The 18,505-nt window shown below is 42.7% G+C and overlaps 1 protein-coding gene across 3 annotated transcripts in view; it reads left to right on the top strand.

Moving 5' to 3' along the window:
- The window catches only part of LOC124128451 (zinc finger E-box-binding homeobox 1-like), a 116,185-nt gene that overhangs the window by 96,580 nt on the left and 1,100 nt on the right, over positions 1-18,505 (top strand). The window contains exon 2 of one of the 3 annotated variants that reach the window (XM_046491902.2): positions 9,901-10,303. The exons of 1 other annotated variant lie outside the window; for it this stretch is intronic. In XM_046491902.2, coding sequence (XP_046347858.2) covers positions 9,901-10,265 — 365 coding nt within the window. In that variant the 3' untranslated portion in view covers positions 10,266-10,303. Of the gene's footprint in view, positions 1-6,258; positions 6,644-9,900; positions 10,304-18,505 lie in introns of those variants that run through there. One more of the 3 variants, XM_046491937.2, reaches the window with a different exon arrangement.

The raw sequence follows: 18,505 nt of genomic DNA, 5'->3' as shown, positions 1-18,505 counted from the left end.
GACTTCAGTTGTCTGCATGCTGCACAGGATCTTTCTGTCACCCGCTGTCATTGAATTTGTGTAAAACCACAATTACAGTATTGTTTCACTACAAGGTATCATGATGTTTTCTTATTCTTTCTGTTTTTTTCTTGCATATAGATGGTTTATGAGTTAAGGCCCCATTACACAGGGCTGCAACCTTTGGGCCACCTTTGAGCAATCAAAAACTGGCCAGGGCGCTCAATGGTCGCCTAAACCCAGAAAATCCTGTTTCTGTGTAACTGATCCAGCAGTTGTTCAGCAGTAGCTGCTCGAGTTGTTCAGCGTCTGCAACCACAATGAAACACTGCAGGTACAACCCCTTTATGTATAGGCAGGCTGAGGAGGCATTACAGGTAGCTCAAAGGAGGCAGAAAAGAGGCAGAAGCATTGCCATGGTGTCTCAAGGGTTGCCGTGGTCGCCGAATGGAGGCAAGGCGGTAGCCACAGTCATCGTTCAATGCATGCTGTTGGTCGCCCAAAGGAGGCGCAAGGGAGGCAGAAGCATCGCCCAGATTGACAGGAAAATATTTCAGCAGAACGCATCTATTACCTGACGACCATTGGGCGACCACTGTGCCTTCATTCTGCAACAAGGGCAATGCTTGAGCCTCCCTTCTGCATCCTTTGAGCAACCTTTGAGACACCAACCTCCTCGGCGACCTTTGTGCAACTGTTTTGAACATGTCCAAAACTTCATGGCGACCATGGCGTCCATGTCGATGCCTGAACCTCCTGTGTAACACCTTGAAATGACCTAGGTCACCATTCTGCCTCCTTTGAGCCTCCAATGACGACCTGGCAAATTTTATGGTCGCACACGGGAGGCACAAAGGTCACCATCCTGTGTAAAGGACCCTTTAGTTAAAACTCTCTCCTCGGTTTTGCTTGAAATGTAAAATCTTGAGCTCAGGAGAAGCCTTTTCCATTTGCTTGAGGTTTGGCCTTTTCAACCAAAACCAATGAGATGTGTTTTAAATATAACACTGATGGCTTCATCAGGTCATCTTGTTGTGTTTTCGACAAGATGGTTCTTTCGGTTCCCCAGAATATGAAATGGAGGGACAGAGAGCACCATGCCTGGGTCGACCACTTTGATTGTTCTGCCGAAAAGTGGCCCTCACATTATTGCGGTGTTACAGAAGGGAGCAGTCATTATGAGACATTGTTACAACAGAAACTGGCCAATCAGATAGCTGGATGTTTTGATGAGTTATGATGAAATAGTTTTTATGGGGCTGGAATGTGTACCCCCTTCATAAACTTGAATCTGGCATCCACAGTTTGGGCCATGTTTCACCTACTGATATAAACCACCAGTGATGTCATCTTATTGTTCTCCAGTCGGGTTAAATCTCACAAATGGGGATGCTGTAAATACATAATGCCATTAAGAAAGTGGTCAGTTGTAATAAATGTTATATTTGGAATAACACTTTCTTTGTAAAGTACTGATTCTAGTTCTTTTTAGGGTTTATTCCTATCCGGATTCGAATCCACACTCTCAGAGTGAAACACCAAGTCCAGTTTCCAACCTTGCCGAACTAGGCTGGTATTATGGAGTTACATTTTGCCTGGACTAAAGAGTCTATGCATAGTCCAATCAAAATCGTGCCACGAAATCGAAATCAGGTTAGTAAACTGTCGTGTAGATTTCAGTCGATTGCAGGATTTGCAAAGCATGTACACCGCCAACTGGTTGGCAACAGAAATTTTCCAAATCTTTTCACGTTGTTAATGAAGGTGCTCATGCAGTTTGATGCACTTTGTGCTGTAAAACCCGTTTTATCACAATATAGAACTTGATTATCGATCAGATCGTTTTGACTGGGCGCCGCCATTTTTTTTTATACAAATGCAAGTGAATCTGAATGGTCCATAGGAGAGGCTTAGAAGGGACATAACTCGTAATATCCACTGGTGGCGCTACGATCGAGCCCAGGAATTCCAGTCTTGTTCGGCAAGGGTGGAAAATGGACTTTTATAGTCAGTTAACTCCCTTGCCTCGGGAAGATGAATGCTTTTAGGAATGTATTTTGCTAGTACCTGTATGCCAGTATGTTTGAAACATGAAATTGTTGATAGATGTTCTTTACGATTTTTTTTTTTGGGGGTTTATAAGTTAGATAAAACATTTCCCCTCAGGTTTTTATGAGATTTTACACCCTCAGATTCGGGTTTAAATCTATAAAAAAAAACATGGACCGTGTTTTATCGTACCCATGAAACAGGGTGATCCAGATCTGATACTTTGAACATGTTCACAGTCATGATATACAAGGTTGTGTGTCAGTATGTCAATATGTACATAATGTTTAATAAAAGACAGTTATACAGAGTATACAGTTTGTTTTTTCTGATTATTTGAATGCTGCATTATACACATGCTATTTACTGGATGACTATTTACAATGATTGTTTAATGCGACTAATATTGTGAGAATTGAATGTCAAAGAAATTCATAAATTAGTTGGAAGACAGACCAGCCACCCTAAATACAGTAGTTGGTAGAGACTAGCCACTCTAAGCCCAGTACTTGGTAGAGAAATTATCCCCAGTACTTGGTACAGGGATTTGCTATCCTACCAGGTAGACACACTTCCAACCCAAGCGGCTGTTGATGGAAGAGAGACAGGGCCCAGTACTGGTTCGAGAAACTGGCTGCATAACTTGGTATTCTCAACAACGTCTAGCGTTCGCTCGTCACGCCGAAGACCCGGGTTCAATTCCCGACATGGGTACAATGTGTGAAGCCCATTTCTGGTGTCCCCTGCCATGATATTGCTTGCATATTGTTAAAAGCGGTGTAAAACCATACTCACTCACTCTCAACAACGTCCAGAAGAGGCTCACAGTACCCTTTGCTTGTGAAGACCAGATGGTCACAATGCCTGAACTGGTTGATTGTGTCATCATAGCTCTACATCATACATCATTGCTCATGCTGTCAACCACTGGTTTTCATGTCCCAGATTCTGTTATTAACAGACCACAGTGATGTAGGGTTAATCTTTCTGACTCTTGTGTAAAACAATATTCACTTATTCTACCATACCACTGAAGAATGCTTGATTCTGATTCATCAAAATAAGATTAAAATCAGGCATCAAACTTCATTTGATACCTCAAAATTAACATGCCTTTTCACACAAAACCTTGTGTGTGAAAGCATTGATCTATTGATACCCTGTGCATCGATGCATATGACAATGAATTTATTAGAATTGTATACGTTTGACATCAGAAAATAATGTTTTTGTCACTGGTACACTGCACAAGCACTTGGTCACAGCAGCTTATCAAGCATGATGAAATCTGTTTCAGAATATGTACAATTCAATCAAACATCAAGGGGCAATTATTTGTACGACTTCGGCACTGAACGAACCTATCCGAACTGTGTCACAAACATCAGCAGTCTCATGTCGTGCAAGTTTGCCTCATCTTCATCTAAGCTGATGAGTGGTATTCAGTCACACTGTAGGGTGTTTCTGTGGACAATGATTGTGCCACAAGGCTGATTTCCACCAGTAAAGCATAACCACAGATCGGGACTGTTCTCTGGGTTCATTCAATCTGCAATAATAGCTTAGTTCCAAATTAAAATTCAACACACTTCCACGCATATCCAGGGCCCCCTCAGATGTAGGCAGGAGTTTTATGCAAGTGTCATGGTGACTGATTTACGACACCCATTGTCTAAAGAACATTTAATTGCAAAGGCTCATTACCCTGGAGCCATGACATCTATATGCCTTGAAACATTTAATTGCTGTTATTTATTAGATGCTAATCCTATTTGTTAATCCCCATTTCTTGCCCTATAAATATCAACCCAGATTACATTCATTTGTTATTGAATTGCAACCACATGCCAAGATTGACAAGAAATCAGCGACACCAAGCACTTGGACGATTGCAAGCTGGACAAACCGCCCGGCAAGTAGCCAAAGCATTTCAAGTCTACGTTAGGAGCATACACGGGATCAAGCAACTGTACCAGACCGCCAACACCACAGATGCCCGACCACGTCGTGGAAGACCAAGGGTCACCACCCGACGTCAGGATCGTCAGATTGTGCGACAGATCTTCAAGATTGCTTTGTTACTGCTGCGGAAACTGCTCGACAGACCATGGAGACCCACCAGCGACACATTGACGAACAGACACCTCCACTGTCACAGGCCACACCGAGGACCCATTCTGACACCACGTCATCGCCGGGACCATCCTCGGTGGGTAACAGCACCAACATTTGGCACCACCAGCATTGGAGAAGAGTCCTCTTCTCAGACGAGAGCCGTTACTGTATCTCAACAGCAGATGGCAGACGCCGTGGTGAACGTTATTCGGATGCTTGTGTTGTTGAGATTCGTGGGGTGGTCCAAGCATCACGTAACGGAGGGAAGTTGTCATGGTGACTGATTTACGACACCCATTGTCTAAAGAACATTTAATTGCAAAGGCTCATTACCCGGATTCTCCACCAAATTATCAACGCGTGTCGGTCTGACGTTGATTAATGAACAATTTGCATACTCGTATATGCAAGAGGCCGACGTATGGTTCTCAGTAGGAAGTGACAACTTGGAGACGATGGCTTGCAGTATATACAGTTTTACTTTATACATGTAGATAGATACATACAAATGACACTATGTGCCAAGTCAGCACATAGTGGTAGTGCTTGTTGTCTTGGTGCCCCGGAGCACCCAGCCTAACCCTAGCTAGGCTAAGGGTAAGACCTTTCCTTCTCCTTCTCTCCTCTCTGGACCAAGGCTTATATAGCCAAGGTCACCTGACATTTAGTAAATAATCAATATACATGTAAACAGTAAATCATCAGTAACATACTTGCACATCCTGTTCAGGATGGCAGACGGTCGATGTACACAAAAATGGGGATTAACAAATAGGATTAGCATCTAATAAATAACAGCAATTAAATGTTTCAAGGCATATAGATGTCATGGCTCCAGGGTAATGAGCCTTTGCAATTAAATGTTCTTTAGACAATGGGTGTCGTAAATCAGTCACCATGACACAAGTGCAAGCACAGGTAAGGCTTATCTAAGGAGTGGTGCATTTTGAGCAGTTCAAGTTAACAAGTGCAAATAATCAGCAAAGAAATTTGCATTTAGTCATGATCTTTGTGTTGAATACATCGCCAAGTGAGGAAGTTATAGTTATGTAATTTGTCAGTCTCATTAAAATCAGATTTTAGTTCTCACTACCGCTGAACAAAGATCTGAGGACTTCCCAATATGGGTCAAAATCATCACCTGTCCTTTGCTTCAATGGGAAAAGCATTTTAAACGGGAGACACTTTCAGTAGCCCGTGGAAAGTACTCCCATACAATCTCTGCCATCTGTTAGACATTTACAGAAATGTTTTCTGTTCAGTCCTCAAATTTTTATTTGAGAACTTTGTCAAAGTATGCTTAAAAGCGTAGTGTGGAGTTGAAGTCACCAGTTTTGAAACTAGTGTCGTAAAGCTTGAGAAAGCTTCTTTCTGATTGGCTAATGTTGACTTCTTGATCATTTCATTGGTCAGTCAATGTTCACGAAAGGTCGTTCTGACGTGACTTGAAGTGGGATGTCCTCAGAACTTTGATCAGCGGAAGCAAGCACAAAGATTTGATTTTTATGAGATTGGCAATTTGTTTACAATATATCCTTGGTCACCCATAAAACATGCAAAAGAATAAATATTTACTATGCTTTGAAAAGGGGATGTGCGCTCTGGATCTGCATGTGAAGTGTCCAAGGACTAGTTATGATTGCAAAGTAAAATATGACTCCAGCATTTGTAGCAAAAGAACATACCTATTAGACGTAACAAGCGCCCAGGGTGCTCTCAAAATTAGAAATAGGGGGCTCTTATTAGAATATTATTTTCGTGAAAAAAACAGAGTTGAAAGATAAATTTCATGGTTATGCTGACAGCCTGAAATGTTTATGTACAACAGATATATATTTCCAGAATTTTATTGCCCATAATTAAGAGTGCATATAGCACATGAGTGCGTAGTATACGCAAATAAATTAGTCTTGTGTACATTGATCAATTGGAAGGGGTTCTAATTGGGATTGTACACCAGCCAATGTATCAGCAAATGTCACTGTGGGCGCTTATTACGTCGAATACGGTATGCGCTGTTAAATAGCATTGATCATTCCAAGGATATTCTGGATACATGAAGTCTTGGTAAAGGAGATGTTCTTCTTGTTGCAGGTTTGCAAGGTTTTGGCCAGGGCTTGACTGGCTATTCAGTGGAAGGTTCAGGCAATGTGTGGAGTGGAGCAAGGATAGAATATGGAGATTACACATCTGAGAAAATGCCCTTGACATTATTCATGAAGAAAAGTCGACAGTCCACCACTGGGGACCAGGACGGAGACCGGCAACGCTTCCCGTGCCCATTGTGTGACAAGAGCTTCGTGGACCCCCAGTCGGTCAAAGTTCATAAACTGTCGGTCCACGATAAGGTGACCTTCCCCTGCATCTGTGGGAAAGTGTACAGCTATCAGAACGCTCTGCGCAGACATGAGAAGTCCTGTCTGATGTTCCAGCAGAAGATGTGAGAGTAGCGTTCTGCTGTCGGGATCATCCAGGCAAGGATACATGGGGCAGAGACGGCCTTGGGGGCACAGGTGGCCCAGTCGTCTAATATACCTTGGGGGCACAGGTGGCCCAGTCGTCTAATATACCTTGGGGGCACAGGTGGCCCAGTCGTCTAATATACCTTGGGGGCACAGGTGGCCCAGTCGTCTAATATACCTTGGGGGCACAGGAGGCCCAGTCGTCTAATATACCTTGGGGGCACAGGTGGCCCAGTCGTCTAATATACCTTGGGGGCACAGGAGGCCCAGTCGTCTAATATACCTTGGGGGCACAGGTGGCCCAGTCGTCTAATATACCTTGGGGGCACAGGAGGCCCAGTCGTCTAATATACCTTGGGGGCACAGGTGGCCCAGTCGTCTAATATACCTTGGGGGCACAGGTGGCCCAGTCGTCTAATATACCTTGGGGGCACAGGAGGCCCAGTCGTCTATAGCGCCACAATGTGCAGTGCAGAGTTGCACCTCATTGACGTGCAAGAAACCTATGATTGATGTTTCAAATCCCTGATTCGCCCTGATTATGTTTCTTGGTTTGTCAGCACTGTACCTGACAACGTGGGTTTCCCAGTAGTGTTAAATGTGAAGATCTGCATCACTTCGGGCTTCCTTCTCATGTCTGACATAACTGAAATGCTGTTAAACAACTTGCTCATTTCATTCACAGTGAAGAGTGGTTGTGTTACCTTGTGGTCAAAGCGTTCACTTGTCACGCCGAGATCTGGTTTCAATTTCAATGCGTGAAGCCCATTTCTGGTGTCCCCTGCTTTGATATTGCTGAAATATTGATAAAATCAGCCTAAAACTCAACTCACTCACTCACTCACCCACTCATATACCATCAGACCCAGTCAGTCCAGGTAATAGACATTACTTCATACTCATGAATCATTAATCCCGAATGTTTCCGTCATGGTGATTTCACGGAGGAGTATTGTCGTTACTGATGCCACTGTATGCCCTTCAGTGTTTCGTTCAAGTGGCTTGCTCTGTGATACCGAGGTCTGGCCTACACAGACATCATAGCACATTTTGATTGACTAAATAAGTGAATAAATTTGTATTTATTAAACCATTTAGTGACAAATCTGATGGATCTGGTAACTGGATTTCCAAGTAAATGAGCAATTTGAATATTAGATTTTTCATTTTCAACTATAGTAATATCGAAGTCTTTGATAGCCATTTAGAAGTCGGAAGAACATGAATACATGACACTTTTTATGGATAGCATCCTCTTTTATTCTCAATGTTCTAGTTTGGGATATTTCAGATTTTTTGCTTCTTTGTTTTGATAAGATGCTTTTTGATATGTAATAGAAAGGACCTTAGAGAGACTGAAGAAACCTAGACTTGCCAAAGTATTGAAGACTTTTGTAGATGTTTGTATCTGTTTCCGTGGGCAAATCATGCCAAGTTTTTGTGCTTCCCAGCTGGCTTGAAAAGTGATCATGATGGAATCTAAGAGCACATTATTTGTTTGTGCTAATCTCAGAGTGAGTGAGTTAAAATTTAACGTTGCATCAGCAATTCTTTCAGCCATATAGCGACACTAATCTCAGAAAATGCTGCACACAGATGAGGAGAAGGCTTCTTATATCCCGATTCTGACATGAGCTCTTGATAATCATCCTTTCTAGATAATTTGTTTAAAAGATGACATTTGTTCTTTTTGATAGTGATTTTAGTTTTACCTTGGCCATGATTTTGTAATTGTTGAATCACTGATTTGTAGCTCACCTGGCCTCAAAGGTGGATTAAAGTGTAGAGTTGTATGTTTGCGTTTTCCACTCTTGATGAGACCGCCTCAGTGGTCTAGTAATTAGGGCGTCTGCCCAGGGAACAGAAGGGCGGTGGTTCAATTCCCCGGCTGTGTCATATGAAACAACGTTGAAAGATGGTGCTTGTTGTTACCCTGCCTGGAGCTCGGCATAGGGGATAAATTAGGGATTGGCCGGCTTGGAGTCAGTTTGCTGTGTCTGAGTGGCAAATTCATGTTAAACTGCAGCATGGTATCTCAGTGGGCTAGCACTATAAATGTTTGGACAAGTACAAGCACACACACACACACACACACACACACACACACACACACACACACACACACACACACACACACACACAGTCAGATTAGTTTATGAACGTTGGTATAGGTTCTTGGATATTTGATACTTTTTTACTGTGAATGAATGCTTTTCTTGAAAAAAATCTTTTCTTTCTCAATCTTAAATTTGAAAGGTGTTCAGCTTGTGTGAGGGATACCACATAAACTATGTGTATTAATTTTGATCAACATTTGCAGAATAACTTTGTTTGATTTGTTTTTCTCTACTTTCTGCAAATCAGGTGGGTTCGGTTGTCACAGAAGCGTATGACATCATCCATTGTAATAGGATAGATTTACTTCATGTCTGTCTCACAACAGAGTGTGCTGACGAAAATTACTGATAACTTTTGTATTTTAAAATATCTGTATTCCCCACAAATTTGAAAACAGATGATATTTATACTTGTGTGTTTTCATATTTGTGGGTTCTGAATCTATTTAGCACTGCCTGCGTCAGCCAAAGGTTTCAAATGTTAAAATGTCCAAGCATCAAGTACTCAGTAACACCAGGAAATCAGAAACCAACTCCAGTATGTTTTCTCTGTTCTCTGATTCCAAGGAAACTGAAAAAAATGAAGGATCCCAGATGAGGAAACCTTTAAAAACTCCACAGACTAGCCTCTGTGTGCTCGTCACAAGAACTGAGGACCAGTGTCAACTGGTTGATTGTGTGTCTCCTACACAAATGGTTACCATGGTTACCATGGCCAAGATGTGATTATTTACAAGCCGTCATGATACCAACACTCGCCTGTTCACTTAAGATGTTGGGGGGCACGGGTGCCTCAGTCGTCTAAGGCGCCGTGATTCGATGTGTGCAGAGTTGCTTCCCTTGGGCACGCCAGAAACCTATGATTGTGGGTTCGAATCCCGGTTTGCCCCGATTATGTTTCTAGGTTTGTCAGTACCGTACCCGTGCTCGTGGGTTTCACCGAAGTGGTAAACATCTGAGACCTGCATCACCTCGGGCTTTCCTCCGACATTAAGCTGACACGCCGTGATATAACTGGAATACTGTTAAAAGCGGCGTTAAACCCAACTCACTCACTCACTTTAGATGTTAGAAATATTCTGATTATTCCAAAAAATTATTTGCCATGCCTTAGCCAGAGACTGACTGAAATTGAATGGAATTTTTGTTGCTTTCAGGTACTTTCAGTCAGTCTCAAGGACAGCAGTTTCTGGGAGGAGTTCAGAGGCACCTTCTAGCCAGTCAGGCTGGGCCTTTCGACTTCCTTCAGAGCTTCTGTCAGAACATTGGTGTGAGTCCTGCGTCCCAGCCCAGAAACATGGGCCACTCACCCAGGTCTGCAAGGAAGAGCGGGACAGGGATGTACAAGTGTCGGCAGTGTGAGCAGACATTCTCAAGTCACACCACTCTCAGCTTCCACAAGACCGCTGTCCATGACAAGATTGTCCACACCTGCCTCTGTGGTCGGACATACAAGTACAAGCCAAGTATCCTCAGACATAGGGTGGCTTGCCCTATATATCAGGCTGTCAAGAACAACTGATGTGTTGTTGACATCAGTCTGTTGATGCTTGGACTAACCTGTGTGGTGGGTTGTTCACATTTGCCACATTGTCCTGTACATCAGTCCCCTCAGAAATACAACTGATACAATTGAACAGACTGGTGTTGACATCAGTCTGTTGATGCTTGGACTAACCTGTGTGGTGGGTTGTTCACATTTGCCACATTGTCCTGTACATCAGTCCCCTCAGAAATACAACTGATACGATTGAACAGACTGGTGTTGACCTCAGTCTGTTGATGCTTGGACTAACCTGTGTGGTGGGTTGTTCACATTTGCCACATTGTCCTGTACATCAGTCCCCTCAGAAATACAACTGATACGATTGAACAGACTGGTGTTGACATCAGTCTGTTGATGCTTGGACTAACCTGTGTGATGAGTTGTTCACATTTGCCATATTGTCCTGTACACAAGTCTCCTCAGAAATGCAACTGATATGATTGAACAGACTGGTGTTGACATTGGTCTGTTGATGCTGGGACCTACCTGTGTGATGAGTTGTTCACATTTGCCATATTGTCCTGTACACAAGTCTCCTCAGAAATGCAACTGATATGATTGAACAGACTGGTGTTGACATTGGTCTGTTGATGCTGGGACTAACGTGTGTGGTGAGTTGTTCACATTTGCCACATTGTCTTGTACATTAGTCTCCTCAGAAATGCAACTGACATGATTGAGTGAGTGAATGAGTATGGTGTTACACCGATTTTAGCAATATTCCAGCAACATCACGCTGGGGGACACCAGTAATGGGCTTCACACATTGTACCCATGTCGGGAATCAAACCCTGGTCTTCGGTGTGACGAGCGAATGCTTTAACCACTAGGCTACCTGACATGATTGACTGGTGTTGACATCGGTCTGTTGATGCTTGGACTTCTGTGCATTTTAATTTTAACATTTGCCACCATGTTCTATACATCAGGGCTCAGAGAAAGAGAACTGTTTTGAGAAGATTGACGGAAGCTGCTGTTTGTTGGTGCTGGAACTCTTCTGCATTGCAAAATTGTCAACATTTGTCATGGCAGGAGAAACGAGCACCCTGTCCTATATCAGCACTGAAGATGAACACCTGATTTTATTAAACGGACTACTGTTGAAATTGGTCTGGTGATGCTATAACTTGTGTGCACGAGAATATTGTCAACATTTGTTGTTCAAGGCAGGAAAGTCAGGTACGCAGAGCAGCATGTCCTGTATCAGATGAACTACTTTGGTGCTATGGCAGCTGAACATGATATGATGTCAGCCTTTGCCAAGGCAGGAAATGCTAGTATACTGGAACCTAGGATGACGTGTCCTATACATCAGGTTATACAGATGCAAGGACGGCCAAACATGATATGTCAACCTTTGCCATGGCAGGAAACTCTAGTATACTGAAACCTGGGATGACATGTCCTATATATCAGGTTATACAGATGCAAGGACGGCCAAACATGATATGTCAACCTTTGCCAAGGCAGGAAACTCTAGTATTATGAAACCTGGGACGCCATGTCCTATATATCAGGTTATACATGTACAGGTGCTAGGACGGCCAAACATGATATGTCAACCTTTGCCATGGCAGGAAACTCTAGTATACTGAAACCTGGGATGACATGTCCAATATGTCAGGTTATACAGATGCTAGGACGGCCAAACATGATATGTCAACCTTTGCCATGGCAGGAAACTCTAGTATACTGAAACCTGGGACGCCATGTCCTATATATCAGGTTATACATGTACAGGTGCTAGGACAGCCAAACATGATATGTCAACCTTTGCCATGGCAGGAAACTCTAGTATACTGAAACCTGGGACGCCATGTCCTATATGTCAGGTTATACAGATGCTAGGACGGCCAAACATGAAATTGTGTCAACCTTTGCCAAGGCAGGATACTCTAGTATTATGAAACCTGGGACGCCATGTCCTTTTTATCAGGCAGTACAGATGCTAGGACAGCCAAACATGTCAGCCTTTGCCAAGGCAGGAAACGCTAGTATACTGAAATCTGGGATGACATGTCCTATATATCAGGTCATGCTTTGCAAATCCTGCAATTGACCGAAATCAGGACGACAGTTTACGAACCGGATTTCGATTTCGTTGCTTGATTTTGATTGGACTATGCATAGACTCATTAGCCCAGCCAAAATGTAACTTCATAATACCAGCCTAGTTCAGCAAGGGTGGAAACTGGACTTTTATAGTAACTTAACTCGAGATCTCTTGCCTCGGGAAGATGTGCTAGGATTGTCTCTGTGAAACCTTGTTAAGACAGTGCAGCTCCTCAGTAAATTAACAAATAATGGATACGGAGGTTTGTTCTTTTTCAATCTGGGGCGGTCGGGTAGCCTAGTGGTTAAAGCATTCGCTTGTCCCGACGAAGACCCGGGTTCGATTTCCGACATGGGTACAATGTGTGAAGCCCATTTCTCGTGTCCCCTGCCATGATATTGCTGGAATATTTCTAAAAGCGCATAAAAAACCATACTCACTCATTTTTAATCTAAATACAATGAGACCCAATTGATCTGGTTGGATGATATGGTAATGACTGTTCACCTTCCAGCCCCGCCCGGTAGGCTTGGGTTGTATACTCCCCAGGGAGCTGAGAAAGTAAGCACACTGCTCCATTGACCAGGGTTATTATGGTGTTAGGGCTTTGAGCAAAGGGTGCAGTGTAACACATTACAAATATCCATCTGTTATTATATTGTTATGATACTGCGCCCATTGAAATCAAATGGTCCTTTATGTACCTGTGTCCAATTCAAAATGAGTTTCGGGGTTGCCTGAGGTGTTCTCATAGAGTATTTAAATCAAGGGACACCTAAATTCTAGACTTCTAACATTTCAACCATAAAACTTTTTGACAGCTTTACTAAGCTCTTGAATGCTGTGACCCTGTTCGAACAACTATTGACCAAGAGTGTCATGGGAAAAAATATGAGTCAAAGTTGATTATGCGTTTTCATTGTGTTTTTAGTACATACATGTATATGTCTGTTATGTACTACTGCAGAAGTTTTAGTTGTTTTTTGCCTGAATGTAACGACTGCTATGTGGAGTTGTGTGTGTGACTGTGTGTGACTGTGTGTGACCTTGTGTGTGATCGTGTGTTACAGTGTGTGTGACTGTGTGTATAACCATGTGTGTGTGAGTGTGTATAACATGTGTGTGTGACACTGTGTGTGACTGTGTGTATAACCATGTGTGTGTGTGTGTATAACATGTGAGTGTGTGTGACCATGTGTGTGTGAGTGTGTATAACGTGTGTGTGACCATGTGTGTGAGAGTGTATAACGTGTGTGTGTGAGTGTGTATAACATGTGTGTGAGTGTGTATAATGTGTGTGATCATGTGTGTGTGAGTGTGTATAACATGTGTGTGTGAGTGTGTATAACATGTGTGTGTGACCATGTGTGTGTGAGTGTGTATAACATGTGTGTGTGAGTGTGTATAATGTGTGTGACCATGTGTGTGTGACAGTGTGTGTGACCGTGAGTGTATGACCATATGTGTGACCATGTGTGTGTGACCCTGTGTGTGACAGTGTGTGTGACCGTGGGAAAGAGCAGGTGGAAGTTGTCCTCAGGTTTTTCATCTTTGCACACTGGTTGAGTCATACAGAATACGAAAGGTCTTTGTACATATTTGTTTTGTCATTAATTTTGTTTCTGCTCACTGTCGAGAATCAGAATTTATCTTGAACAAATTTTGCTTTACCAGTATTTTTAAGCAAATAGGCTTCTTCATTTTTACAAGTCATGTTTCTTGTTTTATGTTCTGACAGAGAGCTCTAATTATTGTAAAGACATAATGATTATTCTTAACAAACTTTTTATGACTTATTAAACTTATTATATTTCCTCATCGTCTACATCTCCAGGGCTCGATTTCGGTAAATCTACACTGACCCCTAGACCCATCCACAAGGTTTTCGCGATCTTGAATGACTTGCCCTAGATTAACCAGTCCCATTAGTTACATGGATTACAATTGCGAGAAATTCAGCGTTGAGAAATTGACTGACATACAAAAGAAAGCCCTCAAAAATCTTTTTGATGGAAAGGATGTCTTCATATCAATGAACAATGGCAGTTGCTTTGCTTTCTAGGCAATATGAGTTACCTCCCTTACGCATTTTCTTTTTCCTTATCTCGACGTTTGATTGGTCGGTAAAATGTTTATGAATATCAAGGACAGGTCATTTAAGTTTGAGAAAGCCTTATTGATGGGTCCAGGGGTTAGTTTAGGTTTACAGAAATGCATGCCCTTGAGATATAGAGGATGTTGTTTCCTGTCAGTGAGAGATATCACTGTGGTTTATCCCTGATTGACTGTCCATTTCTCACTGCTGTGTTTTCATGTTTGACATGGAGGACGTCTTGTTCATGTAATTATGACTAATGATGCTGAAACTTTTGCCATTGAACCAATTCATTGTCGTTACATGAATCATTGTCATATCAATAATTAGGAAGATTCTTTTCTGTGTTGAATGTATCCTGCAAAAAGAATCGCACTTGTAGATACAGAATAAAGGTTTTGATAAAAAACAGATAGATTGTATTATATGTGTGCTTCACTTCTCATATGACCCTCAAATGACCTCACAGTTCTCACATGACCCTCACAAAGTTCTCACATGATCCTCACACAGTTCTCACATGACCCTTGCACAGCTCTCAAATGACCCTCACAAAGTTCTCACATGACCCTCACAAAGTTCTCACATGATCCACACACAGCTCTCACATGACTCCCATACAGTTCTCACATTACCCTTGCACAGCTCTCACATGACCCTCACATAGTTCTCACATGACTCCCATACAGTTCTCACATGACCCTTGCACAGCTCTCACATGACCCTCACAAAGTTCTCACATGATCCACACACAGCTCTCACATGACTCCCATACAGTTCTCACATGACCCTTGCACAGCTCTCACATGAGCCTGACATAGTTCTCACATGAGACTGACATAGTCTCACATGACCCTCACATAGTTCTCACATGAGCCTGACATAGTCTCACATGACTCCCATACAGTTCTCACATGACTCCCATACAGTTCTCACATGAGCCTGACATAGTCTCACATGACCCTCATACAGTTCTCACATGACTCCCATACAGTTCTCACATGAACCTCACATAGTTCTCACATGAGCCTGACATAGTCTCACATGACCCTCATACAGTTCTCACATGACCCTCACATAGTCTCACATGACCCTCATACAGTTCTCACATGACTCCCATACAGTTCTCACGTGACCCTTGCACAGCTCTCACATGACCCTCACATAGTCTCACATGACCCTCATACAGTTCTTACATGACCCTCATACAGTTAGTGGTGTCATGGATAGATGTGTGTCTGTAGAGTGGAAGGTCTGTAGTTGCACTCCCTGCCTCATCATACAGAAAGATGTTAAAATACAATAGTTACTGACCTATGATTGTGGGTTCGAATCCAAGTTCGCCCTGATTATGTTTCTAGGTTTGTCACCACCATACCTGTGCTCTTGGGTTTCACTGAAGTTGTAAACGTCCGAGACCTGCATCACTTCGGGCTTTCCTCCCATATCAAGCTGACACGTCGCGATATAACTGGAATACTGTATAAAGCGGCGTTAAACCAAACTCACTCACTCACTCACTCAATAGTTACTGTTACCCTGCCTGGCGCTCAGCATTAAGGGGTAATACAAGAACTGGTCTGCTCAGAGTGTACTGTGTCTGAGTGGGGTATCTATGTTAAACTGCAGCATGGTATCTCAGTGGGCTAGCGCTATTAAGTTAGCATGGACTAGTACAAGCACACAGACATACATGCATGTTACTGTATAATCTTGAACCCAAAATTTCACCCTATTTCACCCTATTTCACCCTATTTCACCTCGTTGGTTTCACTGAAATGCTGAGCATCTCTGCCCTGCATCACCTGGCCTTCCTCCCAGTGAGTGAGTGAGTGAGTATGGTTTTACGCCGCTTTTAGCAATATTCCAGCAATATCACGGCGGGGGACACCAGAAATGGGCTTCACACATTGTACCCATGTCGGGAATCGAACCCGGGTCTTCGGCGTGACGAGCGAACGCTTTAACCACTGGGCTACCCGACCACCCCGGCCTTCCTCCCAGACTCAGCTGACATGCTGCGGTTTGTTTGTTTGTGTGTTTGTTTAACGCCGCACTCAGCAATATTCCAGCTGTATGACGGCGGTCTATAAATAATCGAGTCTCGACCAGACAATCCAGTGGTTGACAACATGAGCATCGATCCAGGCAATTGGGATCGATGACATGCATCAACCAAGTCCGCAAGCCTTACCACCCGATCCCATTAGTCGCCTCTTATGACAAGCATAGGTTGCTGAAGACCTTTTCTACCTTGGATCTTCACCAGTATTGTGGTATACCAGTAATATTATACTGAGGTTTGCAAAACACAAATTATTGACATTTAGGGAGACAGTATTAAACTGTGTTTATGTTTCTTTCTTTCTTTGTTGTTTAACGCCACACTCAGCAATATTCCAGCTATATGACGGCAGTCTGAAAATAATCAAGTCTGGACCAGACAATCCAGTGATTGACATCATGAGCATCAATCTACGCAATTGGGATACGATGACATGCATCAACCAAGTTGGCGAGTCTGACCAACCGATCACATCTTCCTAAGGCAAGGGAGTTAACTGACTAAAAAAGTCCAGTTTCCACCCTTGCCGAACTAGGCTGGTGTTATGGAGTTACGTTTTGGCTGGACAAACGAGTCTATGCATAGTCCAATCAAAACCGTGCAATGAAATCGATATCCGGTTCGTAAACTGTCGGGCAGATTTCGGCGATTGCAGGATTTGCAAAGCATGTGCACCAGACATTTTCCAAATCTTTTCATGTTTTTAATCAAGGTGCTCACATGATTTGATGCATTTCGCGATGTTAGACCCATTTTATGACAATATAGACCTTGATTGTCGATCAGATCGTCTTGACTGGGCGCCACTGTTTTGTTTGAAGCAAATGCAAGTGATACGAGAGGTGGAATCTGATTGGTCTAAAGGAGAGGCTTAGAAGGGAATAGCCACTGGTGGCGCTACAATCGAACCCAGGAATCCCAGCCTAGTTCGGCAAGGGTGGAAACTGGACTTTTAGAGTCAGTTAACTCCCTTCCCTGGGGAAGATGAACCGATCAAGGTAGTCGCCTCTTACGACATGCAGAGTCGCCTTTTACAGCAAGCATAGTCGCCTTTTACAGCAAGCATGGGTTGCTGAAGACCTATTCTACCCTGGATCCTCACCGGTTTATGACCAGTAGGGCATACATTACCCATAAGGGTGGAAAGACCAAGTGTTATAACTTTCACATAATTGCACAATTACATTTTGGGGTTTGTCAATGCTGTTTGGTCAGTTGAAGCAATATGATGTCACAAAGCCGCATCGTGAGAACAATACGATATGACATCATCAATTGTTCATGACGTCACAAACTGATAACATTTGGACACTCGACAATAGTCTGCCTTCAGTCATATTTCTATGCTGAGTTCTCATTTCGCACATACCGTATTCGACGTAATAAGCGCCCCGCTTTAATGCTAATATATTGGCTTGTGAACAATCCCAATTAGCACCCCTTCCGATTGATCAATGTACACGAGGCTTATTTATTCACGTATAATACGCACTCGTGTGTTATATGCACCCTGAATTATGGGCAATTAAATTCTGGAAAAATATATCTGTCGTACATAAACATTTCAGGCTGTCAGCATATACCATGAAATTTATCTTTCAAATCTTTCTTTTTTTCACTAAAATATTATTCTAATAAGAGCCCCCTATTTCTAAATTTTGAGAGCGCCCTGGGCGCTTATCACGTGGAAAATAGTATTTCTTTATGTTCTTTCTCAAAATGACACTGTGTAACATATTGTGAATGATAGCTCAGGGCTTACACCCTTTTTTCGTCAGATGATCCATAATTGTAATTTGGATATTCTCTAAATAGTTAACACGCACCGTGCATTGAAAGGAAGTTGCATATATGACACAGTTTACAGTTTCCTCTTGTTTCATAGCGACCCTCGTACCTGTAGACTTAAACTTGTTACATCAACAAACATCATCTTCAATCCTATAAGGCAGCTTGGGTTGTATACTCCCCAGGGAGCTGAGAATGAAAAAAGATTTGAGTG

The sequence above is a fragment of the Haliotis rufescens genome, unplaced genomic scaffold, assembly GCF_023055435.1.
Source record: "Haliotis rufescens isolate VD_foot unplaced genomic scaffold, xgHalRufe1.0.p SCAF_9, whole genome shotgun sequence".
Taxonomy (NCBI): Eukaryota; Metazoa; Mollusca; class Gastropoda; order Lepetellida; family Haliotidae; genus Haliotis; species Haliotis rufescens.
This window is presented reverse-complemented; position numbering and strand designations above follow the sequence as displayed.